We start from the raw sequence: 13,776 nt of genomic DNA on the forward strand, positions 1-13,776 counted from the left end.
TCCACCTGTACCGAGAGCCCCCAAACACACATACTGTCCTAGGTCCCTGCCTGCCTCCTACCTCCCCGACCCCATGGTCACCCCCGCTTTCTCCACTCCTCCCTTCGCAAGACCACCCACACACTGTTCCCTCACTCTCCAGCACTGGCCTTGCTCACTGATTTTGTCACTCTCTGACGCACCTGTTACACAGCCTCCTTCTAGCCCTTGCTCCTCTCCCCATACATTTTTAAACTATCTGCTCTCCAAACTCCACCTTTCCCTTCTTCTTACCATTTATGAAACACTGAGTGTCACCAGGGTCTGGGCCAAGGAGCTTACATGCATCATCTCATCTGCTGCTTGCAACAGTCCTGTGGGATAAGTACTGTCGTGCCCCCCACTCGACAAGTGAGCAAACGGAGGCTCAGAGAGGTGAGGCATCATGCCCGGGACCCACACCGGGCAAGCAGGGAACTGGGACAAAACCCTGGGGTTCTTCAAGTCCAGACCCGTCAGGTTAACCTCTGCTGCCTCCCTCTCGTGCTGTCTCCTTCTTTCAAGCTCCATTTCTGCAATTCTCTTTTCTAAGTTCATTTCAAATGCACTATTTGGCATACCGTCCCTAGACAGACACTCTTCTCCTTAGCTCTCCCTCGGCTGTATATTCTGGTCAATGGTGTCTCCAGAGCATATTTCTACGAAGCTGAAATTGGCCAAGACACCCTGCGCTCACAATCACTGGCCCCCAGGCTCCAGTGACAATCTCCTACCATCCTACCAGAGCTCCCCCTCTGTATGGCACCCCTAGCCTTCAAGTCCCCTCCCTAGCGAGCCCCCAGCCCATTCTCTCTCCTCCTCCCTGAGCTCTCCCACCTAATGCCACAAGGATACCAGTTCTGCAGGGTCAGCGGTCTGGCAGGTCACGGACGGCAAACCCTCAGGGAAGCCCCGCCACCCCAGCACACCCCTGGGTGGCACAGCCTGCCGGCCCTCGGGCCCCGGGGGCTCTCCGGACAGACGGCAGGTGTCAGGCCTCACCCAATTCGCTCCTGCTCCATCTCTTCCATTTTCTCGGCTCGAGCGATCACTCTGTTGATGATTTCCTTCTCCTCATCTGTCAGCTCTTCCTGCTTCCTCTGTCTGTCGGGCGGACCGCTGGGATGGACGGGCCAGCCTGCCTGGAGCCTGAAAGGTAACATGGGAAGGCGTGAGGCTGTGCAGCAGGAAGCAGACTGTGGTTAGGCTCTGGTCCCTGGTGTCTTCAGTTCAAATTCCTGCTGGGAAACTCTCCAGCTAGGAGATGAGCCTCAGTTTGCTCATCTGTACAATGGGACACGTTCCTCCCTCATAGGGTTCTCATGAGTTTCTGTCTACCGAGTGCTTAGCACACGGTAGGCATATTCTGTCAGCAGCATTTGTAGGAAGTTCAGGAGAACCCAGAGAGTAAGGGTGTTCTCGGGAGAAGAACCCAGAACACTAGACTCCACAGCTGGAGGGGAAACCATTCTGGGAGGAGGGGGTCCGAGGCTGACCCAGCTCCTGCCTGCACATATGTTCTGTTTGTGCAGCAGATTATTTCCTTTATAAGTTGGAAAGAATTGCCAACAGGGTTTACAAAAAGCTCGTAATTTCACAAAAACATCCAGATTTCCAGCCTCAGAAGCTCCCGTAGCGTTTTGCCTTCCATCTTGTGCTTTTTTTGGCTTTCCTTCCTTCCTTCCTTCCTTCCTTCCTTCCTTCCTTCCTTCCTTTCCTCCCTCCCTCCCTCCTTTCCTTCCTTCCTTCCTTCCTTCCTTCCTTCCTTCCTTCCTCCCTCCCTCCCTCCCTCCCTTCCTTCCTTCCTTTCCTCCCTCCCTTCCTTCCTTCCTTCCTTCCTTCCTTCCTTCCTTCCTTCCTTCCTTTCCTCCCTCCTCCCTCCTTTCCTTCCTTCCTTCCTTCCTTCCTTCCTTCCTTCCAAAGTCAGCACTGACACAGCACCTCCCGGGTGCCCACATGATCCCGCTGCCTCCTCATGCCGTCCCTACAGGGCAGGGGCTGTTATTGTCTGCTTACTGGTGAGGAGACCCCAATACGGAGCAGTGAGACCACCTGCCCAAAGTCACATGGCTGGGAGGTGGCAGAAGTGGAATCCAGAGCTGGGCAGGCTGCACACTTAACCTCCACGACACAGAGGGAATGGAAGGCCAGCCCCACAGCCCTGGTGACGGTGCGGAGGGTCAAAGGGGGCCGGGTGGAGAGCTAGTGCTGTTGTCATTATCTCTGCTAATAAGATGGTCCACGCCCCACGGCGCTGAGGTGCCCCCCCTGAGTGGAAAGCAAGGTTAAATACTGCTGGAAATCCTTGTCCCTGCTAGGGAAAAAAATCGGTAGAGTAGGAATCCTCCGGCCCCAGCACCCCATTAGCTGTCTGCTTCTATTATTTCCACTGCTCTAATCACATCAGCAGGCATGAAATTGCCTTTTGATGCTCAAAGTTGCAAATTAAAAGCCCCATCTCCTTCCCTCCCCTGGCTTCTCTTCCATTCTCCCACCCTTAGCTGGTCTGGTCTGAAGAGCGGAGAAGGAAGAGTCTGGAAGCGAAGAGAAGCAGATGTCTTGGGCAAGCCTGACGTTGAGAAAGGGAAGGGAGGAGTGTGGCCTGGGGAAATGCTGATGGAAACGTACCTTGCCTTGCAGCAGGGGCCTCTGGGGATGAACACCTGATCAACGCACCTGGCCCACTCTGCTCAAACCCCTCCAATGGCTTTGCACTGGTTTAGAATAACACCCATGACTACATACAGGCAGTGGGCGAACACCATCGGGAATATAAGTGCCAATGACCTGTACACTTTAAAATGGTTCATGTTACATTATCGTGTGAACTTTACCTAAATAAAATAGGACCTGCTCTTTTGGCCCACGTACAAAATCCCACCCGGTCTGTCCTTAACCTGTGTCTCCATCCTCGTGGCCTCCAGCTCTCCCTTATCCCTATAGTCAGCTGCACTGGCCTCCCTGCTCAGTCCCAAACTCCGAAACCTTGTTTCTGCCTCAGGGCCTTTGCACTTGCTGTGTCTCCCGCCAGGAACACTCATTATTCAGGCTTCAGCTCAGATACCAGCTGCTCAGAGAGGCCTTCCTTGATCCCCCATTGCCCAGATTTATTTTCTTCATGGCACCTATCACTAATTCAAACTATCTTTCTAAAAAAATTTTGTTACCTGTTTACTGCATCTCTCTGCACGCAACGCCCCCTACCCCTGCACCAGAATGTTGGTTTCAGGAGGGCAGGGGCCTTGTCTGGGTCTGGGTCACTACTGTGTCAATCGTATTTAGAATAGTGTGTGAGAGTGAGCACAGAAAGTTATTGAATTAAGACACAGTCCCTTGTGGCCCAAAGGGATGTTAAACGTCTAATCCTAAGGGTGACCTAAGCAGTGGAACTTGGTTAGTCTAAAGGACCAAGGACAGCTCCCTGGGGAAGTGACAGCCATGTTAAGACCCAGACAGCGATCTGCTGTGATACAAGCAAAGCTTACATTTGGGACTGTTTGTTCGCACAGGCACCTTCCCAGACCCCAGGAGGGGCATTAGCAATGGTCCTGTGAGCTGAAAAATTTGTAAAAGCAAGGTAAAGAGGGCCCCCCAAATTATGTAAGCTTCAGGCCCCAGAGCAGCACTAGGGCCCCTGCGGAGACCGCGAGGGTAAGGTGAAATCCAGGAGGGGACAGCAGAGAAAGAGACCGGGCCTGGCGAAGGGAGTAAACGGTCTTTGCAAAGGCTTGGAGTTGAGAGAGCGGGCAGAGTGCTGGAGGAGGTGAAGATCAACGTGGCAGCCAGCCTGCAGAGTGGTCCCCTAGGACCCCTGCCTCCTGGTATTCACGCTGACTCCCAGCCGGTCCCGTGTGACCAAGAAATACAGTGGGAGTGGCAGTGCGTGACTTCCAAGGCTGGGTCGTAAAAGCCATCGCAGCCTCTGGCTTGTGGCCTTGGATCGTTTGCCCTGGGGGAAGCCAGACGCCACGTCATGAGGACATGCTAACATCCCTGTGGAAAAGCCCCATGTGCAGGGGAAGGGAGGCCCCCAGCCACAGCCAGTGCCATCTTGCCTGCTCCGCGGTCCTCCAGCCCCCAGCAAGCCCTGGGAGGACACCAACTGCATGAGTAACCCTGTGGGGGAAGCACCCGCCACCCTCAAATTCCCACCAACAGAAACCGGGAGATGTGATAAAGGTTTCATTGTTTGCAGCCACTAAGGTTGAGGCGATTTGTCCTGCAGGTACTGGAAAAACTCGGCTGGAGGGTAGAGACAGAGCGGCAAAAAGCCCCACCTACAGGGTCTGTATACACTTTCTACATTCTCTATTGCTGCATCACGAGTTATTACTGATTTAGGGGCTTAAAACAGCACACATTTGTGATCTCACAGTGTCTGTGTCCATCCAGGCCCGGCTAAACCGGCTCCTCCGCTTGGCATCTCATGAGGACGAAATCAGGTGTTGGCTGCGCTGTGTTCTCATCTGGACGCTTGACCGGGGAGGGGCGAAAAATCAGCTTCCAGGCAAATTTGGGTTGCTGGAAGGATTCATTTCCTTGCAGCTGCGTAACTGAGGGCCTGGCTTTTTGTTAGCAGTTGGCAAGAGGCTACCCCTGGGGTCCTGGGGGCAATCCGCAATTCCTAACCAAGTGGGCTTCTCCAACTTCATCCTGGGAGCTGCTTGCTTCATCAAGTACGCCAGGGGGACCTGGCTCCTGTCAGCCGAGAAAGAGTCTTATACAACATAATGTAATCACGAGAGTGACGTCCCGTCCCTTTGCTGTATCCTATAGGTTAGAAACAGGTCCTGGGTCCCACCCACCCTCAGGCACCCTCACCTTGAGGGGACCTTGATTACACAAAGGCATGAACACCAGAACACTGTCTGTCTGCCACGGCCTCCCTAGCAGGGGTCTTTCCAGCCTTGCTTGAATGCTCCCCACAACGGAGACCTCACTTTCTCAGGGATCCTGTGATGTTGTATTGGACAGATCTTCCTTACAGTGTGCTAATATCCCTGAGCCTGACGTTTCTTCGATTATTTTTAAAGGACGCCAGCATAATGAAGATCACCCACCCTTCCCAAAAGAGCCTGCGTCATAACCTAATTCAGCCACCCCTCCCCCAGGTCCCTCTGGCTTTCCCTAGAAATGGACGTCCCAACTGGCCCTATTCTTCCCTCCTTTGTCCTCACTTTTCTTCCTTCTACCTCTTCTGATCCCTCTCCATTTATGTCCTGCCTTTACAAAGCAGCCTAGTGACCAAAAACAGAGCACAGGTGAGATGCTGGGCCGTGTTCCCAGTGGAGACCCCTTCAAGGACGTGTTCCTGGAGCTCACCAGCTGGTCGTGGGCAGGGTCAGTCACGGGCCAGACACAAAACCAATGCCTCTCACCCCATCACACAACTCACCGGGGTCCGTGTGTGCAGGAAATGGGTGCTGCTGAACACGTGTGGCTCCAGAAACATAAGCAGGGACGGGGGTCCCTGAGAGGGCCCGCCTGACATAATTGCCTCCATCTGCAGACAGGCAGAAGGCGTGCCAGGGGTTGCCAGCACCTCTCCAACCCCTCCCCCATTCTCGGCTCCAAAACACGCAGTTGACAAACAGCTCATCCAGTGTCTGAAAATGTCACCGACTGGTCTCAGTGGGGACTCACAAGCCTCCTGTGGATTTTCGTGTTTTAATTCCAAAAGCAAACAGAGAGAAGCGAGATAGTGTTTCAGACCAGAGGCTCTGCTCTCAAGAGAGAGACTGGGCCTGTCTGGGCCTCCCTGTGATATGCTGGGGAGCACTGTCAGCATGGAACCCTCGAGAATGCTCCTAAGACAGGACAGTGGCTCCTTTGCCAAGGCCCTCTGAGCCCAGGATCCCAGCTCTGCAGCCTTAAGACCAGGGTCCAGTGTGGGGAACTCATCAAAGGCCAAAGTACTCAAGTTACTCACAGCATTGCATCCAAGCCAGAAAACACCCGGAGGGCCTACTGCATGGCAACGTGAGCCCTCCCTGACCTGGCGGAGTTCAAGATTGTAATCCTGGGTCTGCCGCGTGTAAGCAGCGGGCTCTGCTCCGCTCTAAGTATCAGTTTCTGGATCTGTTAAATGGGAATGGTTTCATTTCTGTTTCCTGCTGGGGCCCTCGGAGGCTGCATGTAGAGAGACCCCTGGCTTGCCGGCTGAGACAGGTAAGGGCGAATTGCCTAGCCTGTCTCCACTCTTATCCACACACTTAAGACAAACAGCAAAGGATGCCTGCCTCCTATTCCCTCGCCCGGCCACCAAACTGGGCTCAGCAGTTCCCTGGAGGGATCTCAAGGGCTGCATGGGGGTGGGGGATAGAAGGACGGGATAGGTAGGCAACCAGGCCGCCCACCGTCCTCACTCAGCTGGGTTCTCAGCACTAGCAGAAGACGGATACCAGTATAGAAAACAAAGAGAAAAAAATGGAAAGAACGTAGTATTTAACAAAAGCATGAAATTTGGTTTACTGCATTGATGACCTCCATACTTCACCCTTCCAAGTATCCATGCTCTTTGCCGCGTGAATTTGAAATCGCTCTCACCCAAGAGTCGGTCTATTTCTCTACACGTGCATCCTTCCCAGACTTCTGACTTGCCCTGGCCAATGAAATGCGGGGGAGCGATGTCGTGCCACCCCCGAGGCTGAGCCTGCAAAAGTCTTGCGTGTTTGTGCTCACTCTCTCGCGCCCCTGCGGTGACCGGGACAACAAGCCCAGGACAGGGGGCTGGAGGATGAGACGCATGCGGAGCAGAGCTGAGCCGCTGCAGCCATGGCTCCTAGATCAGCCAGCCCCGCTGATGCATAAGCAAGCCCAGGCAAGCCCAGACCCCTGAGAGTAAGCGACTGTCGTTCCATGCCACTGAGTTTTAAGCTGGCTCGTCACGCAGCAAAAGCGAACTGATACAGTATCCACTGTGGCGACCACCCAGATAGGTGAAGCCCGTTAGGGTGTCTACGTTTATTTTACAGTTTGGTATTATTGGAAATGACCAGCGGCATCAACTTCCCTATAAGATGTTGAAGGCTTGTAGCCACTAAAGGTCTTTATCCAGCTCTCCTCTGATCTGCCTTACATATCCAGCTTCTGAATTAAATTCATTCAAAGCGTTTCGCTGTTGACAAAAAGTTTAAAGATCACTGCGGCTGGCCTGCAATTTGTCCAGATGCCTGACACGCAGGAGAGGGGAGGGAATTGCCGAGAAACATGCATGAGGCAGAGACTCAAGAAACCGGCATCCAGATCGTGCTTCAGCTGCTACATGAGCCTACCTGCTCAGGGGTGTCTGGACAGGGACAGAAGGAGCCCTCCCGCCACAGCCAACACCCAGGGCCCCCAACACAGAGGAGATCCGTCCTGACTGCTGGTAGAAGCCCTTCACACATGTCGCTCTCTGAGATACTGCAAAATCCAGACTCCCACCTCCTTTTGGCCTCCCACCTTGATTCTTCATTTCATGCACACAATAGTCACGTAATAAATACCCACCAGATGTCTCTATTAATAAATTATAATTCCCAAAAGGAGTAGGACGAGGCAAGTGCTGTCGGGGCACGAAGGCTCCGAAACATTAAATAGCAGCGGTGTGCAGAAAATTAATCCTTTTTCTTTCCTTTCTTACTTCTTCTCCACCCCCCTGTCCCCCAGGATGCCAACACAGGCAGGTGTCGGCAGGAAGTCTCTTTACAGCTCAGTGAATGAGGTTTTAATGAATCCTGGAGGAAAGGATGGGGAAGGAGGGGCAGCTACACCATGGAATGCCATGGAATGTTTTACATAGGCCTTGCTGGCCTAAAGGCGCTTCTGGATGAAATTCACCCCTACTAGACTAAAGGGGGTACAGAAAGGATGCTCGGGTTCCTCCTACCCCCTTTAGACTGCTAAGGGAATCTCAAGTTCCCGCTAATCTTTTAAGTCAGACTGAGTTCTACTCAGTTCTTCTAAATTTCCATGCCGCCTCTCACATTTGGACTTTGCACATGCTGTTCCTCTACCTGGAACTCCTCTGTCTCTTCTCCATCTTGCTCCTCCGTCACCCGGTCTCAGTCTCCACATCACCTCTTCCAGGAACTCCCCTATCAGGATCACCAAGTCTGGGTTATGTGCCTCTCCTTGCATTCCCAAGGCTCACTGTGATTCTGCTATGACAGTTCCTTGCACGCTTGGGTGTTTGTTGCTGACTGGCTATTTATTTGTTTGTAGACCCCCCTGGATCCATACTCATACTTTGGCTATGCCTGTATCCCTAGTACTAAGCACAGTGTTTGACATGTGGTGGGAACTTGGTGAGGATTTGTTAATGAAGGAAGGAAGAGAAGAAGGGAGCAAGGGAGAAGGGGAGGAAGGGAGGAGGGAAGGGGTGAAGGAACGAGGGAGAGAGAATGAACACATACCCTACCTTTCGACTTGCAGCACTCAGAGGAGTACCCTCTGGAGTCATGAACCTCTCTTGTGATGTTCATATTTACGCTCTGACAACGTCTCAGCATCTCTCCCTACACGTCTGCATAATATACTCGTGATATTCATCAAAAGCAGATTTTGTCTGGCCAGAGTCTTATCAGCCAACATCAGACTGTAGGACATTCAAATGGTCTTTAGTGATCAGCTTGTTCCAAGTTCCCATTTGACAGATAGGGAGGGGGCGGGGGTCAGGGTCAGGAAAGCAGGAAAGAATTTCCCCAGGTCATCTAGTTAAGTGTTTATTAGTGTTAAGAAAACTTTTAAGGATTCTGGGTATGATGATATGGTCATTTAGGTCCAAAAAAGCTGTACAATGCATATACACCCCGCACATAAACACAGTGTATACACGAAGGTAAGGCAAGGTAAGGCAAGGTTGTAATTCACACATGCCTCTGATTTTGCTTGGTGCCTTACAGTTTACAAAGCTTTCCTGTACATCTCATTCGATCCTACCACCACACGAAGAGGAAGGGCGGGCAGGGTGATCATTCCTATTTCACAAAGGAGGGAGCCAGGATTCAAGGAAGCGAAGGGCATCACTCAAGGCCACCCTGAAACTGAGCACCAGACCAGGACTCAGACCCGGGTCTTCTGGTGCCAGACCTGATGCTCTGTGGCTGGTTCTGTAATTGCGTCCCCATCTCAGGGAGGGTAGCAACAGCCTTCCAGAGCTTCTCAACGTGCACACACAACCGAAGCCCAGTCTGCTTTGCGGCCTGACTGTTCGTGTATTGGACTCGGTGTTCAATCTGTCATGCATATTGAGGAAATGAATCCAATTTAAAACACAGACGTAAGCAGAGATAGGACCTCCGCGTCAAAGGCGCCTCACTGGGAACCCAGACTGACCTCCCATGAGGTGACAGAGACCACATGTGTGGCACGTAACTTCCCAAAGGCTCTGTTCTGTTCCTCGTCACCTTTTATTAGTGATAGCAGTTATGTGAGTGACCATTGTCTTTATCTGAGAACGTTGTTCCCAGGCAAAGGCTGCGGAAACGGGCACAGAGGGGTCAGTAAGCTGGCTGGAATCCCGCAGATCACTAAGAAGAATGACAGTGAGGGCTCTCCTAAGGAATGCTTTCTATCCTTTTACTAAGACAGTTTTTTGTAATTTCCTAATTTTTTTCTCCAGAAACTCGGATTTTTTTTTTTTTAAGACATGTAAAACTTGCTAGTTCCTTTTTTAACCAGCTCTCTTTGGGGGTCAGCTAATTTGAACAGAGAAGAGATAAAATTCAATCTGTGGAAAAATTAAAGTATCAAAATACTCACTGTTCTTTATCACTGAGGGAAGGCAAAGAAAGGAGAGAGAGAAAAAATGAATAAAGTTAAGGAAACAAATCTCATAAAATACCAACACTGGATGCAACCACTACAGAGTTGACTTTTTTAGATAAAGTGTCTTTTTAAATGTTTATTACTTTATTTCGAGAGAGAAAGAGTGTGTGTGTGAGCGGGAGAGTGGCAGAGAGATTCCCAAGCAGGCTCTGAGCTAGCCTGATGTGGGGCTCGAACTCACGACTGTGAGATCAGGCCCTGAGCTGTTACCAAGAGTCAGATGCTTAACTGACTGAACCATCCAGGAGCCCCAACAACAACCACAGAGTTTAAACTGCAATGACCTACTTCTGTTTGGTTTTGGTTTCCAAAACATTTTCCAAAAACACTTCTAGTTATTATTACCTTATTTCAGCACATCTGAAAAAGGTTGCTGCAAAGAAGGGTTGTAAAATCCTTCGCTTTGATGAAAATGACTAATCAGTTCAGCTTATTAACTGAGCCGACCATTTATGTAATTGAACAATGGATTTTTGGTACTAAAGAGAAATCGCCTAATGACAGCATGGCCGACGTCATCCTGGGGGGCAGAGAGCGCGTTGAGGTAGGGCAGTGAGCCCTGAACGCTCCGTGGGTCATTCGTTTGCCATGTTCCAGCTGGGGAAAGCCAGTTCTTCCGCTCTAGAAAGAAGACCAGCATCTCTATTTACTAGGTGAGCAATTGTAGGCATGTCATAGCCTCCCCTGGTGCCTCAGTTTCCACCTCTGATCTCTGGTACTCTATGCCTTGCAGACTTGAAAAGTACAGAGAAATAGGACTTTTGGACACCAGCATTTCTCCCCACGTGTAGAGAGCTGAACGTACCCAAGCAAGAAGAGGATGTGTTCCCATCTTTCAACCACAATCACAATTGTGCCTCAAACATTGTCATTAGGTTCAAGGAGGCTGAGAGAGGGAGGCATTTGAAAATCACAAAAGCGTTTGAAAATCACAAAAATAGTAAGTGTCTCTGGCTAGCCAGAAGTGAATCAAGACCGGATTTCTTAATTTCCCAGAGAAAGACCTTAGAAACATCTGCATTAGCTGCAGCAAACCAAGTAGCAAGTGTGATGTCTATGATTCACCCGTTAGTGTTTATTTGAAAAATAATTTTAATATCTGAAGGAAACGTAGAAGCAATCAAGGCAGCCGGATGCATGCAGAATGCCAAGATGTTTCACAGAAGAGCCCAGGAGCACTTTAAGAAAACTGCATCCAGACGGTTGGAATAATTTTAATTTAATTGTAGGGCAAATTGTTTGGCTTCATATTGACTAAAAGTAAACTCTGATGGATGGTATTTTAATTAACTGACATTTCCTAAATAAAATAAATATTTTACCCTCATCCACCCTCCGGCAACTGTTTATCTCACAGAAACACAATTTTTTGGCCGATGGAATGTTCTCTGCAAAGTAACTTTGGCTCCAAGAGAACACCATGGGAAGGGCTTGGCAGAATAGACGTTTCCTTTGGAAAAGTTCCATAGTGTCGGCAAAACTGTAAAACTCACAGAACTCGAGGTTTTGGACAGAAGTAAGCAGACGGGGGCTTTTGCTTCAGAGAATATGGGTGGACTAAATACTCAGACCCTTCATCACTGCATAATTAGGTCCTAGACAAATTAGAGCAGACTCCCCCCCTTTTTTTAATGCAGTTCTGGGATTGCTATAAAGTTAGGGGAATTCTCCAACACCACTTCCCCTTGCAACACAAATAAACACAACAGACTTGGTCAAAAAGAAAACTTAAACGCTTCTGTTATGAAAAAGAAAAGGCAAGTCAGAGCCAAGAGAAAATACTTGCAACAATGTGTATCCAAAAACAGGACTCTTATCTATAGCATATGGGAAAAAAAGCTTGTAAAATTTAGTAAGAAGGTAAATGCCCTGATTTTAAAATGGAAAAAAAGATTTGAACAGACACTTCAACAAAGAGGTTATGTGAAAGGCAAGCGTTACGTAAGAGGGGGTTCGGCATCATTAGTCGGTAGGGAAACACAAGTGAAAAGCACAAGGAAATGCCACTGTGCACACACTAGAATGATTAACGTTGGAAAGACTGGCCACGTCAAGGGCCGTGAGGAGAAGGCACAGAAGCTAGAATTCTCATACACCTTCCGGTGGAAATGTAAAATGGTGCAGCCAACTTGGAAAACAGTCTGGCAGCTTTGTAAGAAGTTCGGCGCATACCTATCACGCGAGTACGGGAGCCTGCTCCTAGGTGATGACCCAAGCGAGAGGAAAGCATCTCTCTACGAGGCTTTATGTGTCCCAGCCCCAGACTGGAAACAGCCCAGAGTCCATCAGGAGACAAACGGATAAACAAATTGTGGTATCGCCACACAATGAGATAGAATTCAGTAATAAAAAGGAACAAGCTATTGACCCGCACAACAATATGGGTGTTTTGGAAGAAGACGAATGGATCATGAAAAAGAAGAGAGACATCTCCCAAAAAAGAGTTCACACTATATGATTCCACTTGCGTGAAATTTTAGAAAACATAAACTAATGTTATAATTACAGAAAGGTTAGCAATTACCTGGAGATGTGGGGGTTGGGGTGGGGGGAGGAAGAGACACAAGGAAACACTGGGGAAGTAGGGATTTGTTCATTATCTTGACTACTGTGATACCTTCACATTCTTCCAATGGTCAAACTGGACTTCAAATGTGTACTGTTGAAGGTACATATTCATACTCTAGAAGGCAATTTTTTGAAAAAAAAAAAAAAGAGAAAGAAAACAAAGCAAACTGAATCTAGGACAGCGAGTTGTGAGCAGTAAGCCGATGCGAATACCAGCACTGTGTTCCAGAGTCTGACCTTACGCCCCTAACAGGCGGAGAAGCTCAATCTGAGACCCGGGAGGACGTTGAGCCAGGACCCTCCGAGGGAGCTAACGCCATCCTGGGGGAGTGACTCCCCTGAATCCTGGCAGAAGCAAGAATGTTAATCCTTCCGAAGAAAAATATCCCCGAAGTCGATCCCCAGGATTGTCACAGATTGAACTCACAGTGAAAAACTACCAAGCATTCAAAGAAGCCATTTTGAGTGAAAACCTACAGGAATGATAAACAACAGACTTAGGTGGTCAGGCACTACGGGCAGTGGTGTGCTGGTGAACCCCCCACAGACAATTTAACGGTGGAGAAAAAGCCCCACTGAATGCAAAATTGGGAAGAAATATGCGGAAGCATAGCATTAGACACACGGGTTTAATAGGGGCGCCTGGGTGGCTCATTCAGTTAAGCATCTGACTTTGGCTCAGGTCATGATCTCTACACTGACAGTGTGGAGCCTGCTTGGGATTCTCTCTCTCTCCCTCTCTCTCTCTCTCTCTCTCTCGCTCTCTCTGCCCCTCCCCCACTTGCATTCTCTCCCTCTCTCCCTCTCTCAAAATAAAACATATGTAACATAACACAGAGAATAACAAAATATAGTAAAATAATTAAGTGATTAATTTTGAGTATTTATATCCTTTGTGTTTAACATAATTCAATGGTAACGTTATAAACTTAATTTTTAATGACTGTGTTTAATAACAGGCTTGCCAAATGCCCCAAAATTTATCAGCTCTCATGAGCCAATGTGGTACTAATACATCCCTTATTCAGGTATAATAATTACTGGCTACAGAATACGATGTTACTTTTATGTAAAATTTCCCAATTTTTAAATAATCAGGCCAAAACCAGATAGTAAAAACAAACAAACAAAAAAACACGGTTGCAAGTCACAGTCAGCTGGTGGCCTGCCCGTTTGCAACCTGTGATCTAGTCCAACCTCCTCATTTGACTGATGAGGAAACTGAGGCCCGGGGGGGGGGGGGAAGAGATTTGCCGATGATTGCACAGTAAATGAGCTCAGATCTAGAAGCAGAACCAAGTCTGATTTTAACTGTTGGATCAGTGCTCTCACCACTCCACCGTGCCACCTCTATTATGTGGTATGGAGTTCAAAATTTCA

At 49.2% G+C, this 13,776-nt stretch overlaps 1 protein-coding gene across 4 annotated transcripts in view; it reads right to left on the minus strand.

Annotated features, from left to right (window-relative positions):
* RPH3A (rabphilin 3A) overlaps nt 1-13,776 on the minus strand; it is a 275,493-nt gene that overhangs the window by 51,691 nt on the left and 210,026 nt on the right. For 3 of the 4 annotated variants that reach the window (XM_030335989.1, XM_030335988.1, XM_030335987.1), the window contains exons 4-5: nt 9,763-9,774; nt 1,021-1,167 (exon numbers count right to left, since the gene is read on the minus strand). In XM_030335989.1, coding sequence (XP_030191849.1) covers nt 1,021-1,167; nt 9,763-9,774 — 159 coding nt within the window. The remainder of the gene's footprint in view (nt 1-1,020; nt 1,168-9,762; nt 9,775-13,776) is intronic. The other variant, XM_030335991.1, reaches the window with a different exon arrangement.

Source organism: Lynx canadensis, chromosome D3 (genome assembly GCF_007474595.2).
Source record: "Lynx canadensis isolate LIC74 chromosome D3, mLynCan4.pri.v2, whole genome shotgun sequence".
NCBI lineage: Eukaryota > Metazoa > Chordata > Mammalia > Carnivora > Felidae > Lynx > Lynx canadensis.